The 17,527-nt window shown below is 38.7% G+C and overlaps 1 protein-coding gene across 3 annotated transcripts in view; it reads right to left on the bottom strand.

Moving 5' to 3' along the window:
• Window positions 1–17,527, bottom strand: part of adcy5 (adenylate cyclase 5) — a gene marked incomplete at its 5' end in the record, with an annotated part of 60,007 nt that overhangs the window by 31,886 nt on the left and 10,594 nt on the right. The window contains one exon of one of the 3 annotated variants that reach the window (XM_079463759.1): window positions 16,310–16,389. The exons of the other annotated variants lie outside the window; for them this stretch is intronic. Within the exon in view, the coding sequence (XP_079319885.1) occupies window positions 16,310–16,372 (63 nt within the window). Of the gene's footprint in view, window positions 1–16,309; window positions 16,390–17,527 lie in introns of those variants that run through there. 3 annotated transcript variants of the gene reach the window in all.

Raw genomic sequence — 17,527 nt, 5'->3', positions numbered from 1 at the left:
TATCTGTTATAGGGCAGCCAGGTGCAAACGCTGCCATTTAGAACAGCTGGCTTTATGGAATTAGAGGAAGCTTGTCCTTTCATAACCATCCCTGTTTTAGCCAGTTTAATGCAACTAAAACAGATGCATGCACCTGCATGTTCGAATCCACCTGTTTTACAGAATGCAGACAGTACATGCAAACAGTGGACATGATGCAAGCTTATTGTGACCCTGGACTACAAAACTAGTCACAAAGAATTGGATTAGATTAGATATAAACTATCGACTGATAGATAGTTTGTTAGAATAGGACAAAATTTCGATCCAGATGCAACTGTTCTGCAAATCTGGAATCTGGTGGTACAAAAAAATCTCAATATTGAGAAAATCGCCTTTATAGTTGTCCATTAGAGGCTGTTGCTAAGAAGAAACACGTTTGTTCCAACGCTCTCTATTGGCTCACCGCTGTAATGACGTTATGGAGAGTAGATGAACCCGAAAGTGGAAAGTCTTTTTAATATATAATATATTATATATATATTTTAGGGGCTTTTTCATGCCTTTACTGGTATGGGAGAGTTGAGAGTAGACAAGAAGTGTTGGGTAGAGACAGGGGAGCTGGACCCGCAAAGGACCTCAGAGACTAAATCGAACCCGGGTCGCCGTGAACGCACTGGCGCTATATGTGCACTTCCCACAAGGCTATTGGGGCCGACCGAAAGTGGAAATTCTAAGCTTTACATAGATACCAAACTAAAGTGGATAAGTCCCATAGAGCGGTCCGCAGCAAACGATGTTTGTAGGTGTGTTTCCAACCATTTTTGTTTGCGATTTTGCTGCATCCACTACAAAAATCAAGTTTTGATATATTTAAGTAACATGATCTTAATCTAATATTCTAATAATTTTTGCCTTAAAAGAAAAATCTATAATTTTGTACCATACAAAGTTTTGTGCGCTATTGCTGCAAATATACCAAAGCTAAATAGGAATGGTTTTGTGGTCCAGGGTCACATCCCAATGCATTCCTGTCGACGCAATGCAGAATCTGCTACGTGTTAGCAAAGCATTTCCATCTGCGTATCTGGCTTCTACAAATGTGGGGATTCTGGTCCCAGATTGCCGGTTTTCATCTGAATATCATACTGAACACACCACGGTGACAGGGGAAGGCCCTTGTACATATTTTATGAAGATAAACACTACAAAGAATAATATTCAACACCTTCAACCATAACAATACAACAACAGCCAACTCGCAACTCATTTGTTATGAAATATAGCCATCAATCATGCGGGAGCGATGAAACGGATAGAGCTGTCATCTCTGTTCCACAACAGAGCCGTGAAGAGGCACGGCTGGCTGCGGTGTCTGACTGTGTTTACAGATGTGTACTGCTTCAGACGGCATGATCTGTAACTAGGGAACAGGCAAAGCCCAGCAAAACATTATTTCTGAAGATTAATGATTGCTGGCGGTACCATAAAAGTCCCACAGAGCAAAATGTGCCGAAAGTCAATATTTGTTCAAAAGCGAGTCCCCCATCCTTACCCAACCAGTTAAGTCTGACAGTTCACAAAATCGGTTTTAGAGAAAGGCGGATCATACAGATCATTTTACTAGATTAGAGAACAGTTTAAAAGGGGTAGTTCACCTGAAAATGAACAGGATCATAATTTATTCACCCTCATGTCATTCAAAACCTTACACTTTCTCCTGTGGATCACAAAAGAAGATATTTAGAGAAATGTCTCCGTGGTTTTGTGTTCATTCAGTCAATGGAAGCCAGTGTTGTTTGGTTAACAATGTTCGTAAAAAAAACGTTCTGGAATAGAATTATATGAGGGTGAGTAAATAATGAAAGACCAAACAGAAATAGAATAGAAATGCATATAATATCAAATGTGTCTCGTGTTTTCACCATGGGAGAAAGCTCATGTCATGTGACCTTCAGTCATGTGACAGTAACAAAGAGTCCTTACAGGGGGTTTTTTCTATTGACCTACACACAAGAAATTTCAATAAAACAAGACTCGTCCGGGTCTTTTGTGAGGTATTTTTAAAGGACACTTTACCTTCAGAGCCCCTCAAAGTTCTCTCTCATGGTAATAGCAACACTGTGACACTTGTGTGATCCATGAACGCTCAGAGTCTGAAAGCCTCCTAAATGTCACGCCTTTGAAGACAGCACCAGGTCCACTGAGAAACAAATATTCAATATTTCATCCTTCACATCAAAACAAATAAAGCATACGTATATTCCAAATATAGCTATTGCAAACGCCAGCCACATGTGGCTCTGGGCTTTGGCAGTCGCTCTTTGATGTCAGTAGTGAGCTTCAAATCCAATTTCCCTCTACAGCTTAGAGATGCAAGCAAGATACAAGCGTTTCAATACTGTAATGAAGGTATAACACTCCAAAGAAACGTATACATACTGCACACATTCGAGCTTAATGAAACCGTTTATAAAAAACAGATTACTTGCAAAATGGTTTTAGAATAGGCGACAGCATACAAATGTAAAGGCAAAGCATGTCTTTATTTAGCCACCCACGACTTGCTCCAAATCTGTATAAATTTCCTTATTTATGATGAACACTGAGAATGATAATTGGAAAAATGCTTGTTACTAAACCGTTCTTGGCCACCATTGACTACCATAGTAGGAAAATTGCTTTATAAATGTTGAACACAAAAGCAGATATTTTGAAGAATGTAGGAAAGCAAACAGTTCTGGGGCACTTTTGACTACCATTGTAATTTTTACTACTGTGGTAGTCAATGGTTGCCAAGAACTGTTTAGTAACAAGCATTTTTCCAATTATCATTCTCAGTGTCAAAACTATTTGATAACATTCTTCCAAATATCTTTGTGCCAATCAGAACAAAGACATGTATACAAATTTGGAACAACTCGAGGGTGAGTAAATGATGAAAGATGACATTGACGTGAATCTCTCTCCTGCCTATCGCTGGAAACCCCAGGATTACCCCCAAGACAATGGGGAATACATCTGCGACATAAGACCGCTGGAACAAGCTGTTGCTAGGAAACGGCAACCATGATCACACAATTAAACTTTGGTAAATGTGAGCGTTTAATGAGTGCCATAACCCTCATGATGATTAGGCTTATTCAAATGACTGTCCTCATCATTACGGTAAAGGTGGTTGTTGTTTGCAATCAATGAAGTCCTTTGCAAATTTAACATGTGCCGTCTTACGTCAGCGTTGCGTCAGTGGCATTTTAAAACCTCTGTGAGGACCAAAAACGGAACGGCTTTCTGTGGTTGTAACGCATGACGCTTGGAGATACATATCTAACAAGCTCACAATACAGGCCTCATCTACATGAAAAGAGTCGAACACGAACAGGCTTCACATGTCACGAACCGACCAAGCAATGTTCTCGAAATAATAACAGGAACAGTGCTCCCAGGATTGCTATCCCACAGGCACGAGAACATTTGAATGTGGCTGTTCTTGTTGTCAGGCACATGCCACCATCAGCTTTATAAAGCATGTGTAAATACAACACAGGAATGTCTATGTGATCTTACTGTTTTTACAAATGCTGTTAGTGGCTGAAAACTTTAAGTCTGGAGTTCAGCTGCACACAGAGAGATGTGACCGATGATACCTGGAGGAAAATTTAATTGCTCAGAGGTTTCTTTTTTATGCCACGTGAAACATACGAGTTCTCATTTATGCTATGCTTAACTTTGTTTCTTATAAAATGTTTCTTGTAAAATTGGGTGGAACACAAATAGGAAAAAACGAGACACTTGTTGTCATACAGAACGAGTACTGTGATGAAATATGCATGAGTCCAGATCATTTGACATTGGACAAACTGGAAGAGAAAAAGTGAAGCACTTTTTCCAAAACAACTTGCTCTTTGAATTAAAAGGTGGGACTTCCTTTCTTATTCCCACATGTATCTGTCTTTAATATAGTTGGTGTCCTTCCAAAACCTTGGATGTCCAAATTCATGATTAAATACTGTGTTGTCAAAGTTGACAAGCACTTTTGAATACTTTCCATTGGTTAGATATCAGCAAAACCCGGTGACAAACATGAAGAGTGACTAATAATAATGATTTAGGCAAAAAATATATAAATCACGCAATATGGAGATACAAGGTTTCAGAAGGACAGCAGCGATATTCCAACCTGATCTTACGGGTATTCGTAACTATTTTACAAGGTGATTATTCGTATGAATGTGTACATTGTGAATCGTACAAAAACTTAAAATCACTAGAACATTATTCTATAATGTTGGCTACATCGTAAAATAATAGTTTTTGCCGGGGGATTGTGTTGGATTTTTTATACGAGTTTTTATTCAAGTACATTTGTGATTCTTGTTTCCTTTTTACACATACAACTGTGATGTGAGACTGCATGAATATCTATAAGCCCAGTATCTCACCTTCACCAATACCAACTGAATACAAGATATTCCTAAACCTGCTTTCCCTGTGCCCATATATTTCACTGCACTATAGAAAAATTATTATGTCGATGGTAAAGCAAGAAATATTGTTTGAATAAATGGCTTTAAGCCTACTATGTTGTTTCCAAACTTAACGAAAAACCCACAGCCAAGTGGTGTGTATAAAAAAAATACTTTTATCAACAAAAGCTGCATTAAACAACTGAACATGAACAAAGCAATTTGTGCTTTTATGTAGATAAAATGATATTGGTTCGCAGCAAAAGGGAGAGAAAAGAGATTTTCGAAGACTGCCAAACAGTGGGGCAACCATAAGCCCAGTACTAAGGAAACGAGAGGTCGACCGATACAGGTTTTTCTCTAGCCAATGCAGATTTTAGAAATCAGGCCAGCTGATGGCTGATATACAAGGCTGATTCATGGGCCGAATTTCTTTTTACCACCTTCATCTAAAAAAATCGAAATAATAAAAAAGTGATACTTGCATAAAATGTGAATATTGCTTAAATTAAACATTTATTGAAGACATGTCTCTTCAAATCAGTGCACTTGATTGAGAAAGATTGAGTAAGTGTTTATTGCAGGGTACAAGATAACAGTCTAATTCGTCGTAATAATACATTGCTAAAACCTTAAAGAACCTTCTCAAACTGTTCTGAAGTATACTTTTTGTTTATGTTTGTTGGAAGACATTGCTATTAGTCAAATGATCATAATCTAAGTGAAAAAAACCAAAATCACTCAAATTACACAGCCTGCTGCTCATAACTGCGTTTTTAGTTATATTTAGCTTTTAGCCTTTTTCTATTTTATTGGATAATAGAAAGTCTGACAGGAAAGTAGTGTCTTGTGTTCGAATGTGTTTAAACAGCCACAAAAGACCGCCTACGGACATAATGTGTAAGTGAGGGTAAACTAACGGTACTGTTTAGCATGCTGACAAAATGTTTATATACTCTCCTACTTGCTTTGGATAAAAGTGTCTGCCAAATGAATAAATGTTATCAACAAGTCTGGATTTAAGACTTAAAAGTTTGGTTTAATGACGAAAAACGTACCAAGCAAGCAGAATGTTCTTTCCTTTCAAATTTCGAACACTCACAGTGTTAAGCGTGTCTCGCCGCTGTCAGAGCAGACATAAAAATTGCTTCTCTCCTTATGTTTATCTGCCCCGGTCGCGTTCATATGTAAAGTGTATGCACTTATTTTGTCCATTTGATAGAAAGATCGACCAAAACAGAATAGAAGATCGACCAAACCTTAATACAAAGTATAAACCGAGTCCGAACCACAGACACATTTAAGCAGCAAAGTTAACGTGCACGTTTCAGCCAGAAGGCATGGCTGAAATATACAAGGCTATATTACGAACTAAAAATAATACAAATAAATGAAGTCTTACCATTTTCTTGTGAATTTATCAGGTAGGCGCATGAGGCAGCGTTGCGCGTTCCACAACAACGCTTAGCTGCTCACAGATGCACCTGCCCGGCACAATCGGCCCGATTAATCGGCCGACGTCTAGATGGTACATCCCATAAAACAGAATTTCACCAGAGATGACTGGCATAAAACAACCAGCATTAAACTCTCCAATTAAACAAGGGATCAAAACTCTAATGGCACCTCGATCTCCAACTGTTAAATGAGAAATTAATACTTAGGGTCGAAGTTAGGTTTACCCCGCCATTATGTTTTTACGGAATATCTCATCTCATTTGATTAGACAGGTACCATGAAAGAGTTACTGAAAGCTTTGATTCTTCCAGACTCGGCAAAGAAATGACTCAGTCTGGGTCAGCCAAAAACCTGGAATTGTTTATTAACAATAATCCGCTTCCAATACCTGTTCAAAAGGTCCTAGGCTAAGCAGACATAAATAACATTTGACTAGACACAAAACATAAAACAACTATAATGAAAGTTAGATTTCAAAATAATACTGGGTTGCCAGATCCCTGCTCATACCCGCCCCAACTTTCAGTTATACTCAGAAAAAAGGTCCAAAAGCTGTCACTGGGGTGGTACCCTTTCAACAAATAGTTGAAAGGGCATATTAGTACCTCAAAGGTTGATACATATTTATACCTAAGAAGTACATATAAGTACCATTTTAAAGGGTACTACCCCATAGACACCTTTTGTTCTTTTTTACTCCCCCAACACTGCTGGGAATAAACTACACATGTCTTTGACCTTACACAATGTAAGATTTAGAAACATAATAAGATTCTGATTGTTCTCGTCCTCAAAAAAAGAAGAGATGAAATCCCCCAGTGAAAACAAAAAGGAACAAAATTCAATTGTCTCTCAAGTGAACCGAAGATGCAATTCCACTCCAAAGAATGCAAGTATTAATTAAGTACTCCAAATCTAAAACGCAGCAGATGGATTTGTCGTCATTGGCCACAAGTGCATATGGCCTCCATTCTGAAGTGTGGGATCCTGTGAAAGAAATATGACCAATTCCAATGCTGTCGCTCTCTAGAACACGTCGACACATCTGTCTGTCAATTTCACAGGGAGTTTCAAGCTGTCCGTTTCAGGAACAATATGCCAGATGTCAAACATGACCCGTCACTCAACAGCTGTTTCCACTCCCTGAAATATTCGATCTCTTCGTGAGATCTGCAGCGTCCCAGCATTTCAGGTTAGGAGAAGACTCTTGTCTACTGCTAAAAATAGCGTTTCATAAAACAATCCTATGCAGTTCCTATGTGAAATGCGGCGACCAATAGTGCAAGATTTGAAAAAGCACTGTTCAGTCAAGTATAAAATCTTAAATAAAAATGTTTTAATGAAAAACGGATACAATTTGTTCCATTTCACACATAATCAGATTTTCCACTTAACATCATCACTCAAGTTATGCAGAGAAATGTGCGAACATATCTGTATATACATTTCTAGCAAACCTTTTTCACTTCGACTCAAGCGAACCACACACTTCTCAGTTCATCTGCAACAATGCAAAGTAATCAATAACCATCATATGCCATATCATCTGCTTTTTTCACACGATGATAGAATTCTGCCAACGACAACGCAGCTGAAGGATACATGCTTGAATTGGTGATGTCATGGCAACCCATGTTGATGTTGAAAATATGTTAAGTATTTTTAGACTAATTAAACGACTAATGTTTTTGATTCACGTGCTTCACCTTTAGACTGCCTATGGATTAGACTTGCGGCATTAAGACACTGGGTTGTATTGTTCAGATCCACAGAGCCCCCAGATCAGGCAAAGCTGCTAATGTGGACCTCAGCTAACCAGACACAACTTTAAGCCTGGGCATGAAAAATTCTCGATCTCAAATAATCAGCAATCTATGAGCTGGACACATCACAATATTGACACTTACACATAGTGTTATTAAAAATTAAAGATTTTTGGCACGAATAAAATATTCGTTATTATGTAATTGATATTAACAATTTTTCAATGTTTTTAATAAAATTACTTTATTTTTGTAATATAAAATTTGTCTAAAATGTGGCGGTAACACTTTACTATATAATGCATTATAAAGGGTTATTATGTTATCATAATAAAAGCTTTGATCAACGAGAGGTGATATCCAAAGAGACTTGTATTGCATTGTACTATGCATTTGTTTCTGACTATGTGCTATCCCATGAGATCGAACCCATGACCATGGTGTTGCGATCGCTATGGTCCACCTACTGAACCACAGGAAAATTACGTTGTCTTTATGAATGGCCGGGACGGTCACTTTAGCTCACAGCACGCACTTTGTGCAGTTATTAGTGTGTTCTGTACAGTAATGAAAACAAGTTGCACCACAACAAATGTGCACTCACACAAATGCTCCCAAATATATTTTGAGGTCGCACAGGTTAAATATATGGAGCATTTGCACATATGCTTTATACATATATGCTTTAACCAAAGTGTTACTGCTTTAAATAATATTTAAATATATTTTCAAAGTTGTGTAAATTCAAAAAAGTTCCCTCAACAGTCCCATTGTTCGTACACAGAGGAAACTCAACCTAACAAAGAAATGTATGAAGCTATTTTTCCTACAAGGTAGTCAATGGTGGCCAAGAACTATTCGGTTACAAGCATTCATCCAAATATCTTCCTCTGTGTTCAGCAGAACAATGAAATTTATACAGATTTCAAACAACTTGAAGGTGAGTAAATGAAGACAGAATTATTCCTCAAGACACATTTTGGGCCTCAAAAACAAACTGTACCACTGTGAAAGTAAAGCATTAAACTGGGACAGGACGATTATTTAAAACTAATTTAACATCTCAACTAAATTGTACATTTTACCTCTTAACAACCAAAACAACTCCACAGTGTATTTCATGTTGCTGACTAATCCTGCACCTTCAAAATGTGGAAATTTGGCACCGCTAAACTATTAACCATGCTGAATGCAATAATGAAGCACATTTATCACCCTCGGTTGGCTATAATCTAACATTGTTTGCTCACTTTTGGTTTCTAATGTTTTTAAGTGAACAATAAAAGTATCTCAAAGGCTCTTACACTTCTTTTACTTACTCAAACCTCAGGGCACACATGCTAACGGACCTTCAGGTCCTTTGGGCGAACTTCCGCTGGACTATATTAGACGGACTCCCATTTTTTTAAATTCGTCAAAACCCTGCCCTCAAAAATCATGTCTGGCAACCTGACGTCAACAAAACTGAACATGTAAAAAGCAAAGAGCTTTTCTGGTTGGCTAGTGTTCACACTGCCATTGTTTGCTCACTTTTGGTTTTGAATGTTTTTAAAGTGAACAATAAAAGTCTTAAAGCTCTCACACTTCTTACTTTCCTAATTATGTGATTTCTCAAATGCAAACTGTTGGCATTGAGACAATGGAAAGAGTAGCCTGGAGGGCCTTGCGATCGGGGGGGAGGAGAGGGCAGAAGGGGACTGACTGCCAGATCTGTCCCACCGAGCCAATGTTTCCTTCATATGTTCAAGTCCTGGCACCATGGCTATGCCAGCTCACATGTTACCAGGCAACTATACAGTCAGCTGGACGTAATGCCTCACTGCAAGAGTACAAACAAACAATGACTCCATCATTTTAATTGAGATGACTGAGTAATCAGGCCTTACAGTTGGCTTGAAGATCTTCCTGCTATAATAAATGCTTGGAAAAGACACTACAGGAAGGCACAACTCAAGAGTGCATTGCAGTATGCACCAATTAATATTGCAGCAAACCATCAGATGCTTCACCCTCTACACCAATCAGCAAGCGGACAAATTAAAGGTCCAATGTGAATTTTTTGGGTGGGATCAATTGACAGAAATTCAATATAATATACATAACCAACTATTCATAGGTGTATAAAGACCTAACATAATGAAGCGTTAAGTTATTACGACATAAGAATGAGCTATTTCTATCTACATACGTGGGTCCCCTTGCATGGACTAAACAGGCAAACTGCACTACAGATCACGTTTCTTAAATGAGTTATCTCCTTTGGAAAAGAAGTGTAACATGACAACATCTTAGTCCTGTGTCGGCTACCGCAGCGCTTCGAAAGGGAGGGGGGAGGTGTTCATCACATTGTGGTGAGGAAGGCGGGACGAGAGCCGTGACGCGGGGCCGGTGGCGTGAGTGATCAGTGCAAGCAGCTGTGCGCGCACCGGTCCCGCATCTTATCACGGAGGAGATTGGGAGCTTAAAAGGACGATCGGCAGGACTGTTGACGAGAGAGGGCCGGGCCCGGACATATGTTTAGTTTGTGTATGTTTTATGGCCGGCAGTCTACCGTGAGGTGGCTGCCGTTTACTTCCGTGTTTATTGTTTATTTAATTAAAGTTTTAGTGTTTGAATGTTCGCCGGTTCCCGCCTCCTTCCTTCCCTAATAACGAACTTTATTACACACATATATACAACCAAGAATTTTTTGCTTTGTTTAATCATTGAACTACAGTAGGCTACACACAGAGCACCGCGTTTCCCCACGGACCACGATGACTGACGCACAGCCCGCAAGACTCTGGACATGTTAAGTAAACCCAAAAGACAAGCGTGTGTCACAGTACGTATTATGTCCAAAGGCTAAAAGCGGTCTTTGTGGCCGTTTAAACACACCCGTGCCTAACAGGGCTGTACAGTGCGACATATAACTTTATGTATTTACCATGGTAGCACGCATGCGATACAGTTTGGCAGGGGCATTGAACAGAGCCGCTTCTTTGTGTGAAGTACGCTTGTCGTTGTGCTTGTTTCTGGGTGACGTTATGGAGCACCGCTATTTACTTAGACTTAGTCTATTTCGCGAGTGAATCTTATTGTACGGCTGCATTGAGTCCATACAACTAGAAGCGGACTTGTGGACGGCGAATCCTGTTATTTAAAGGGGTCATGATTCAGCCAAAACGAATATTATCATTTGTTTTAGATGTAATTCAATGTGTGTACACGATTTAAGGTTCAAAAACGCAGAATTTTCCACATGCAGTGCATGTTTGTACCTCCTCTTTGCTCTGCCTCTCTGAAACATGCAGATTTTTTACAAAGCTCATTGCTCTGAAAAGCGAGGTGTGCTATGATTGGCCGGTTAACCAGTCCTTAGTGATTGGTCGAATACTGCAAGCGTGTGACGGAATTGTAATGCTTCTTACTATATTTGGAACATCAGGTTCCAATGCAATTGTACTGAGAGGTACTCCCACCTTACTTGCGTAAACATTTGGGCGGTCTTAGTCAAATCATACCACGAACTGACGTAGATTTGTGGGGGTGTGGTTACAAGAGGCGTTTCAGGAAGGTCTGGGTGAGCATTCGCTTTTAGATAGAATGCATCTTTTGTTCTCACACTTTAATCGTGATTCTCATGGATTTGTCCGTGTCTGCGCTGTATGAGGGCATGAACTTCATCTCTAGAATTGAGAGTTTATATCAGAACATTTTACTGAGTGAAGCCATCAAACACACAAAACTACATACTAAAGTATATTATATTTACAAATTTAGATAACTAACTTCAGCTTATGCATGATGCATTTAGTTTGTTTACCTTTGAAATATTTTTTTCTATTTTGATTTGTGTCTCATTTATATATTAGTATTTTATTGCATATTTTTAATTGGCAATGGAATGAACTAAATGGGTTTAGTTTTCAAAGATATTAATGTATGCAATTTCAGCAATAAATATGTAAGTTTTCCTAAAAAGGATAGAATAATTGGTAGAATACTCAATTACTAAAACAATCGATAGCTTCAGAGCTAGTTGTATTTTGTATCAACATTTGTGTACCGTTTAAAACTGTCTATTCATAGTATTTCTTCACAGAAATACAACATCTGGAAACTAGGAGCTATATAAATTTGTACATTATCTCAGCTGTCCCTTGATCTCCTCGAAGTGACCACATAATGAAATTTGTGAAAGTTTTTGACATTTAGTTTTATCCAGTTCCGAGGCAAATAAGGAAATGAAACAACAGGTTGTACTTTATAAAATGAACCTCAGATTTGGCTTCTTGGTGTCTCTACCCGTTCCTCCCACGAGAATCTAGACTATTTGCAGAGGCTCTGGCTACAAAGGCTGCCAAGGTGTCAGTCAGTTGCCGTGGCAATTGCTCCTCCAATACACCCAGGTTCATCCTCAACGGCTGACGTACATATGCCTGCACTTCTTTTATATAGAAGATGTATGCAATACATACAGTATCGTTTAACAATATGCAACCAAAATTAAACGTTACAATCGGTAAAGATTCTGCTATAACTGCATTCACAAAGCTATTGACAACCTCTATTTCGCAACACTGAAAATATTTACCAGAGACAAAGCGTGTACATCAAGTCTGAATGACATCTGCAGATAGTCCCATCTGATGAGAATAAGCAATTTAATTCCTTCTCGTTCTTTAAATGGATGAATGTGAACTAGACAGAAAATCAGGAAGAGTGCAGAATAAAATCAAGAACATTTCCTGAAAAGGTATGTCATTTAGACAAGGAGAACAATAGGTTTCCTGTCTCAGTTTTGGTGTTAAACTGTGTTAGATCAACCCGCTGCTCGGAGATAAATTAGCTGAAAAGGATTTGTTGAGGCTCAATTGTGTGAACTGGACTCTGCACCATCGGGCCTTAAAATGCAGTGTAAAGGGATATGATGCCACTCTTTTGCAATAATAGAGGTTATGCATAGACATCACTTTCCCACGTGAACACGCCGGGACACGCCCCCTTGAGTGCCAGGACACGTTCCCGAGTGGTAACACACGCAGCAAAATGCCTGAGAAGAATAGGAGAAACAAAGAAACCATTGCACTAAAACAAGCAATTATTTTCTGAAATTACAAGCTGCTGGACTCGACGGTGATCCTTACACTTCCCTACCACTTACAAAGGAATTAGGTGTTCCTGGACACTGAAATGTTGTGCGGAATTGCGTTTCCTGATATTGTAAGCAGTCATTTTGCTGAGTGTTTTGCGCCACCCAAGGGGGCGCGCTCCGACGTGCTCACGTGGTAAAGTGACGACACATCCATACCCTAAATTACCATGTCGCATTGAAATGATGCTCACAAATGTCACGCCATTATTCTCGCCAAACAATAATGACAAACCTCCTGAAAGTGGCGAAAGCTGTGCCAGTGTTATTCTCCCACCAACTCAATATCTAAGCTACATTTTTCACTGCATTTCTACTATTTTAAAACCTTTTGCAAAGCCCGCAGACAAACATTAAGGGTGACCAATAGTAATGATTTATGAAATAAATATATTAAATAAATAAATAAAAATGAAGTAGCAAGGATTCTGAAGGTCACAAAATGTACATTTGTGTTTAGATGATTTATTGAGTGCTTTGTTGAAGAAGTTCAATGGCAGCAGATTATAATATATTCATCGGCTGTAAAGTATAGGCCTAATAAACATCCTGTCGTGAAATTAAAAACCAAAGATTTGAACAGACAAAATAATTTTTTTTATTAACCGTGAGTAAAATAATCGTGATATAATTTTACCCATGATGCCCTACATTGCATCATGTTTTTTCATTAAGACTTAATGCAAGTCAATTCTTTGGAACTACATGGACACTGGTTTAAAGGGATAATTCACCCAAAAATTAAAAGTGTGTCATAATTTACTCTCACCCTATTGTCGTTTCAAACCTGTTTAAGTTTCTTTCTTTCGAAAAACTCAGAAGATTTTTGAATCCTGTTTTTAACAGAATAATGACAGTACCCATTAACTTGCATTGGATTTCTAAGTGTTCTATTGTCTGTTGTTCGGATACCAAAATTCTTTAAAATAACTTTTGTGTTCTTCGGAAAAAACTACTATACATTTAATCTCTTCTTCAAATTTGCATGTTTTCCGTAAAAAAAATCTAACCATGCTGTTTGTATCTTGCCGTAATGAATTCAACACTGTTCCCTGGCACTGATCTGCTCCACGCTGCCATCCAAGTGAATTGCTTAGACCATTGTGTATTCCTGTTTAATACCAGACGCTTGTGACAAAGTCCCCCTGGCCTTGTTTCGGTCACCTGGATATGCTACGGCCACCCTGTGATTAGCACAAATATCCTGTCATATTAACAAGCATATGGTCTCGTGAGAGGAAGCTACAGCGCGGCAGCTGGGATATTGTTTCCCCGGACAGCGCTGCTCTGATGTTTCTGTGTGCCACAAATGCTCGCTGTTGTATTCATGGAATTCACAAAGCCTGGAGCTCTTCTCTAAATAACAGCTGTTACTGATACATATGAGGGACCCATGAACTCGCTTTCGCCGTGTTCAGCTCAATGCATATGTCACACTGGAATAAAACAAGATCTGACTAAGTGATGACTATCAGCTAAGGAGAGACGGATAGAAGTGAAGGCAGAATGGACGTCACATGCCAACTCTCATTTAAACATGTCCCGAAGGACAGGCGTTCTGAGGTCATCAACTTTCCGCTTTGTTTAAATGCATCGGAGTCTATTTTTCCATGACTTTAAAGCCACGGGATGCTGAAACGGACAAAGCAATGTTTAGATGGTGAGAGCCTCGGCGCTGACACATCAGGTACAAGCAACGAATATATCTGCATGTCAAGCTGGAAAATGTGAAAGTTATTATCAGAAAGATCAGGAAACAAGCTTTAAATCATGATTTCATCATTCAATAAAAGCTCCAGATTTGTTCCCAAGCTGTCATGAAAGATTCCTGGGGCTGTCAGCTGGGGCTTGCCATAAGAACTAGAGATGTTCTAAATGTCTGTCATACCGGTCCCTCGAGGATCTCAGAGCACACATGCTTACGGACCTTCGGGGACTTATGCAACTTTTGGCAAACTTCCGCTAGACTTCACCACTATATAAGACTGACCCCCATTTCTTCAAATTCGTCAAAACTCCGCCCTCAAAAAACATGTCTGGCAACCTGAGGTCAACAAAACTGAATAGGTAAAAAGCAAAGAGCTTTTCTGGTTGACTACTGTTCTCACTGACTAAGAAATACTAGAGATGTATGACTGTGCTAAAACCATCTTTGTTTCATCACATTTAAACCTTACCTGCAATTGCCTTAGTTGGTGTTTACACATTTACTGATCAAGACAGTCGGGTCTGAGGGAAAGAGAGAGAAAAAGAACCCGGGCCGTCACTGCTTTTAAAAGACTACAAAGTGTGAAAACAACATCTTTTTTATTGCCACCATGTGTTTGCACTGATAAACAACCAGAAGTTTCTTGAGATCCAAAGTATGATGCATAAACATGTGCAATCGCTGTGTTTAAAACTGTTCCTACATATAAGCTTATTTTGATCATTTTAAACATCGTTATAATGTAAAACATCATTTATGACATTTTGTGAGTTATTTTCCCATATAGTATAGAAAAAGCAGCCAACAAAAAGCAAGCATACATGGGAAGTCCTTCAACATTGTTTACAAGGCATCCCAGGTGAATACTGCATGAATCTGGTTGAGTGAATGCCCAGAATGGTCGGAGCTGCTATCAAGGCAAAGACTAAATAAAAATGAGGGTTTAACATTCTTGCTACTTCACAGCTTAAACAACATCCTTCCAAAATGTGGAAAATAGTCATTAAAGAATGAGTATCCAAACATTTATGTGGTAGAGCGGGAATAAAAAACAACTGACCGATAGTTTTTTGTCTTTCTTATCGAGGAAAACGTTGCCGAATATTTTTACAACTATCCGCACACGTGATATGTTAAAAATGGCTTCAAATTCCCCAGAGACACACAAACTAAGTGTGGGAGTCTAAAACTATGGGAGAAGAAACACAGTTCCACATGAGAAGCATTTCCCTTATAAACATTTTTCTAAAGTCTAATCCTACGTATAAAATATTTAGAAAAAGGTTCCTCACATATAAACCTGCATGCATATAGCACACGCACAAACAACTGAATCTTAAACTTATTTTGGAAAAAGCCTCAGATGTTTCTGCTGCCATCTTCCAGACCTTCTGCCCTGTGGCTCTCAGACACGATCCAGCACATCACAGTCATTATCCTACAACCTCCCACAGCGTACATTCACACCTCTTTATATCAAACCATTAGCCACTATTGCATAAACAGATTGGTCAAAATGTGCTTTTTGTATTTTGTCTTGACTTTCAATATAACACAATATAACTTAAAATAAAATTGAGCAAATGTCGAAAATATAAAAAATGTTTGTCCACAGGCTCAAGAAATCCATCACAGCTAACAGCAACTCGTTGTAATGAGCTCACATTGTGTGTTTGCAAACTTGTCAACGACGACCTAGATTGTGGCGTTCAGAGGAAACGGTGCCACGTGACGTGAGGGACCTGCGCACTGGCACAAAGTTGACTATCACACACAGCCCCGTTTAACGCATTCAACTCACCTTCCACATGAAATAATAACTAGAAGAAATTTGCAGGAATTTCCAAGTTTGCAGGTTGACCATGCGTGACTACTTGTGAAAAATGCAGCGTTGTCTCGAAAAATGGTTGCAAAATGCAGTGCCAACACTGCCAGCCGTGACTCATGACCATATTTATTATATCCTGTTAATATTTGTCATGGATAGAGTAAAAAACTGCAACTGCAAATAAGGAAGTTGTCAGAATTGGCCTTTGTGTTTCCCAAACAATATAGGTCAATCCAGACGCACCATTTACATTTAGTCATTTAGCAGACGGTTTTATCCAAAGCGACTTGCAAAGAGTTCGGTGAGCAATAAGCGCTATGTCATAAAAGAGCAATAGTACAATAGGTTCTGATACAAAGTTACTAGTTTCACCAAAAGCTAGACCACTACCTGTTGAGAGAAGAGAGAGGGTTAGTGTACTTTTTTTCATTTGTATGTCAAGTATTCATTTAAAAGTACGATAGATTCAGACCAACATGAAAAAGTGCAATAACGTACAATGCCACATTTCTAAGACTAAGCAATGCTGAAGCATCCATCAGAGGGGTGCTTTTGACTGATAAGTCCAACTATTAAGAAAATATGTGGTTACGGCATTCCTAAATGCATCACAGACAAGTAAATTGACATCGACAAAATATATAGGCTGTTTGGTTTCTATTACACAGTTGGGATTATCATAAATGGCCATTTGGAAAACAACAGGTGCTGTGGACACTGACAGCTTTAGAAACAATGAAAGATCTATTTCTTGACATGTTGATGCCATCCTGGCATATTCTCTCATTTTCTTATGGTACAAAATTCAATAAAAAAAGGAGGCAATGGGCACCAAAGGCTCACATGAAATTCTCATCACAGCAGTTTGAGATGAGAAAGCGCTGGGCCTTTCTTCTCTCTGTGAGGGAGCTGGCTCGTTCCACCATGTTGCAAACCATGTCAGAACAATTCAACGTTTCATAAACAAAACTAACTTATTTCAAAACATCTGTTGTTTTTTAAGTTGCTGTTTTTAAAGATTAGGTAACAAAAGAGAATAAAAACACAACAAGGGCTCTGTCTTCATCAAAACCGCACATGCTTATATTCAAAGTATGATATAAATGGAAAATGCTAAATGTCACATGCAATGTGAAGCTTCACAACACGGTCATGTATTGTGATGTATTGTAATAGAAAAGACCCCGAACT

The sequence above is a fragment of the Barbatula barbatula genome, assembly GCF_947034865.1.
Source record: "Barbatula barbatula genome assembly, chromosome: 9".
In the NCBI taxonomy this organism is placed as follows: Eukaryota; Metazoa; Chordata; class Actinopteri; order Cypriniformes; family Nemacheilidae; genus Barbatula; species Barbatula barbatula.
Note: the sequence above shows the minus strand (reverse complement) of the source record. Positions and strands in the feature narration are given on the sequence as shown.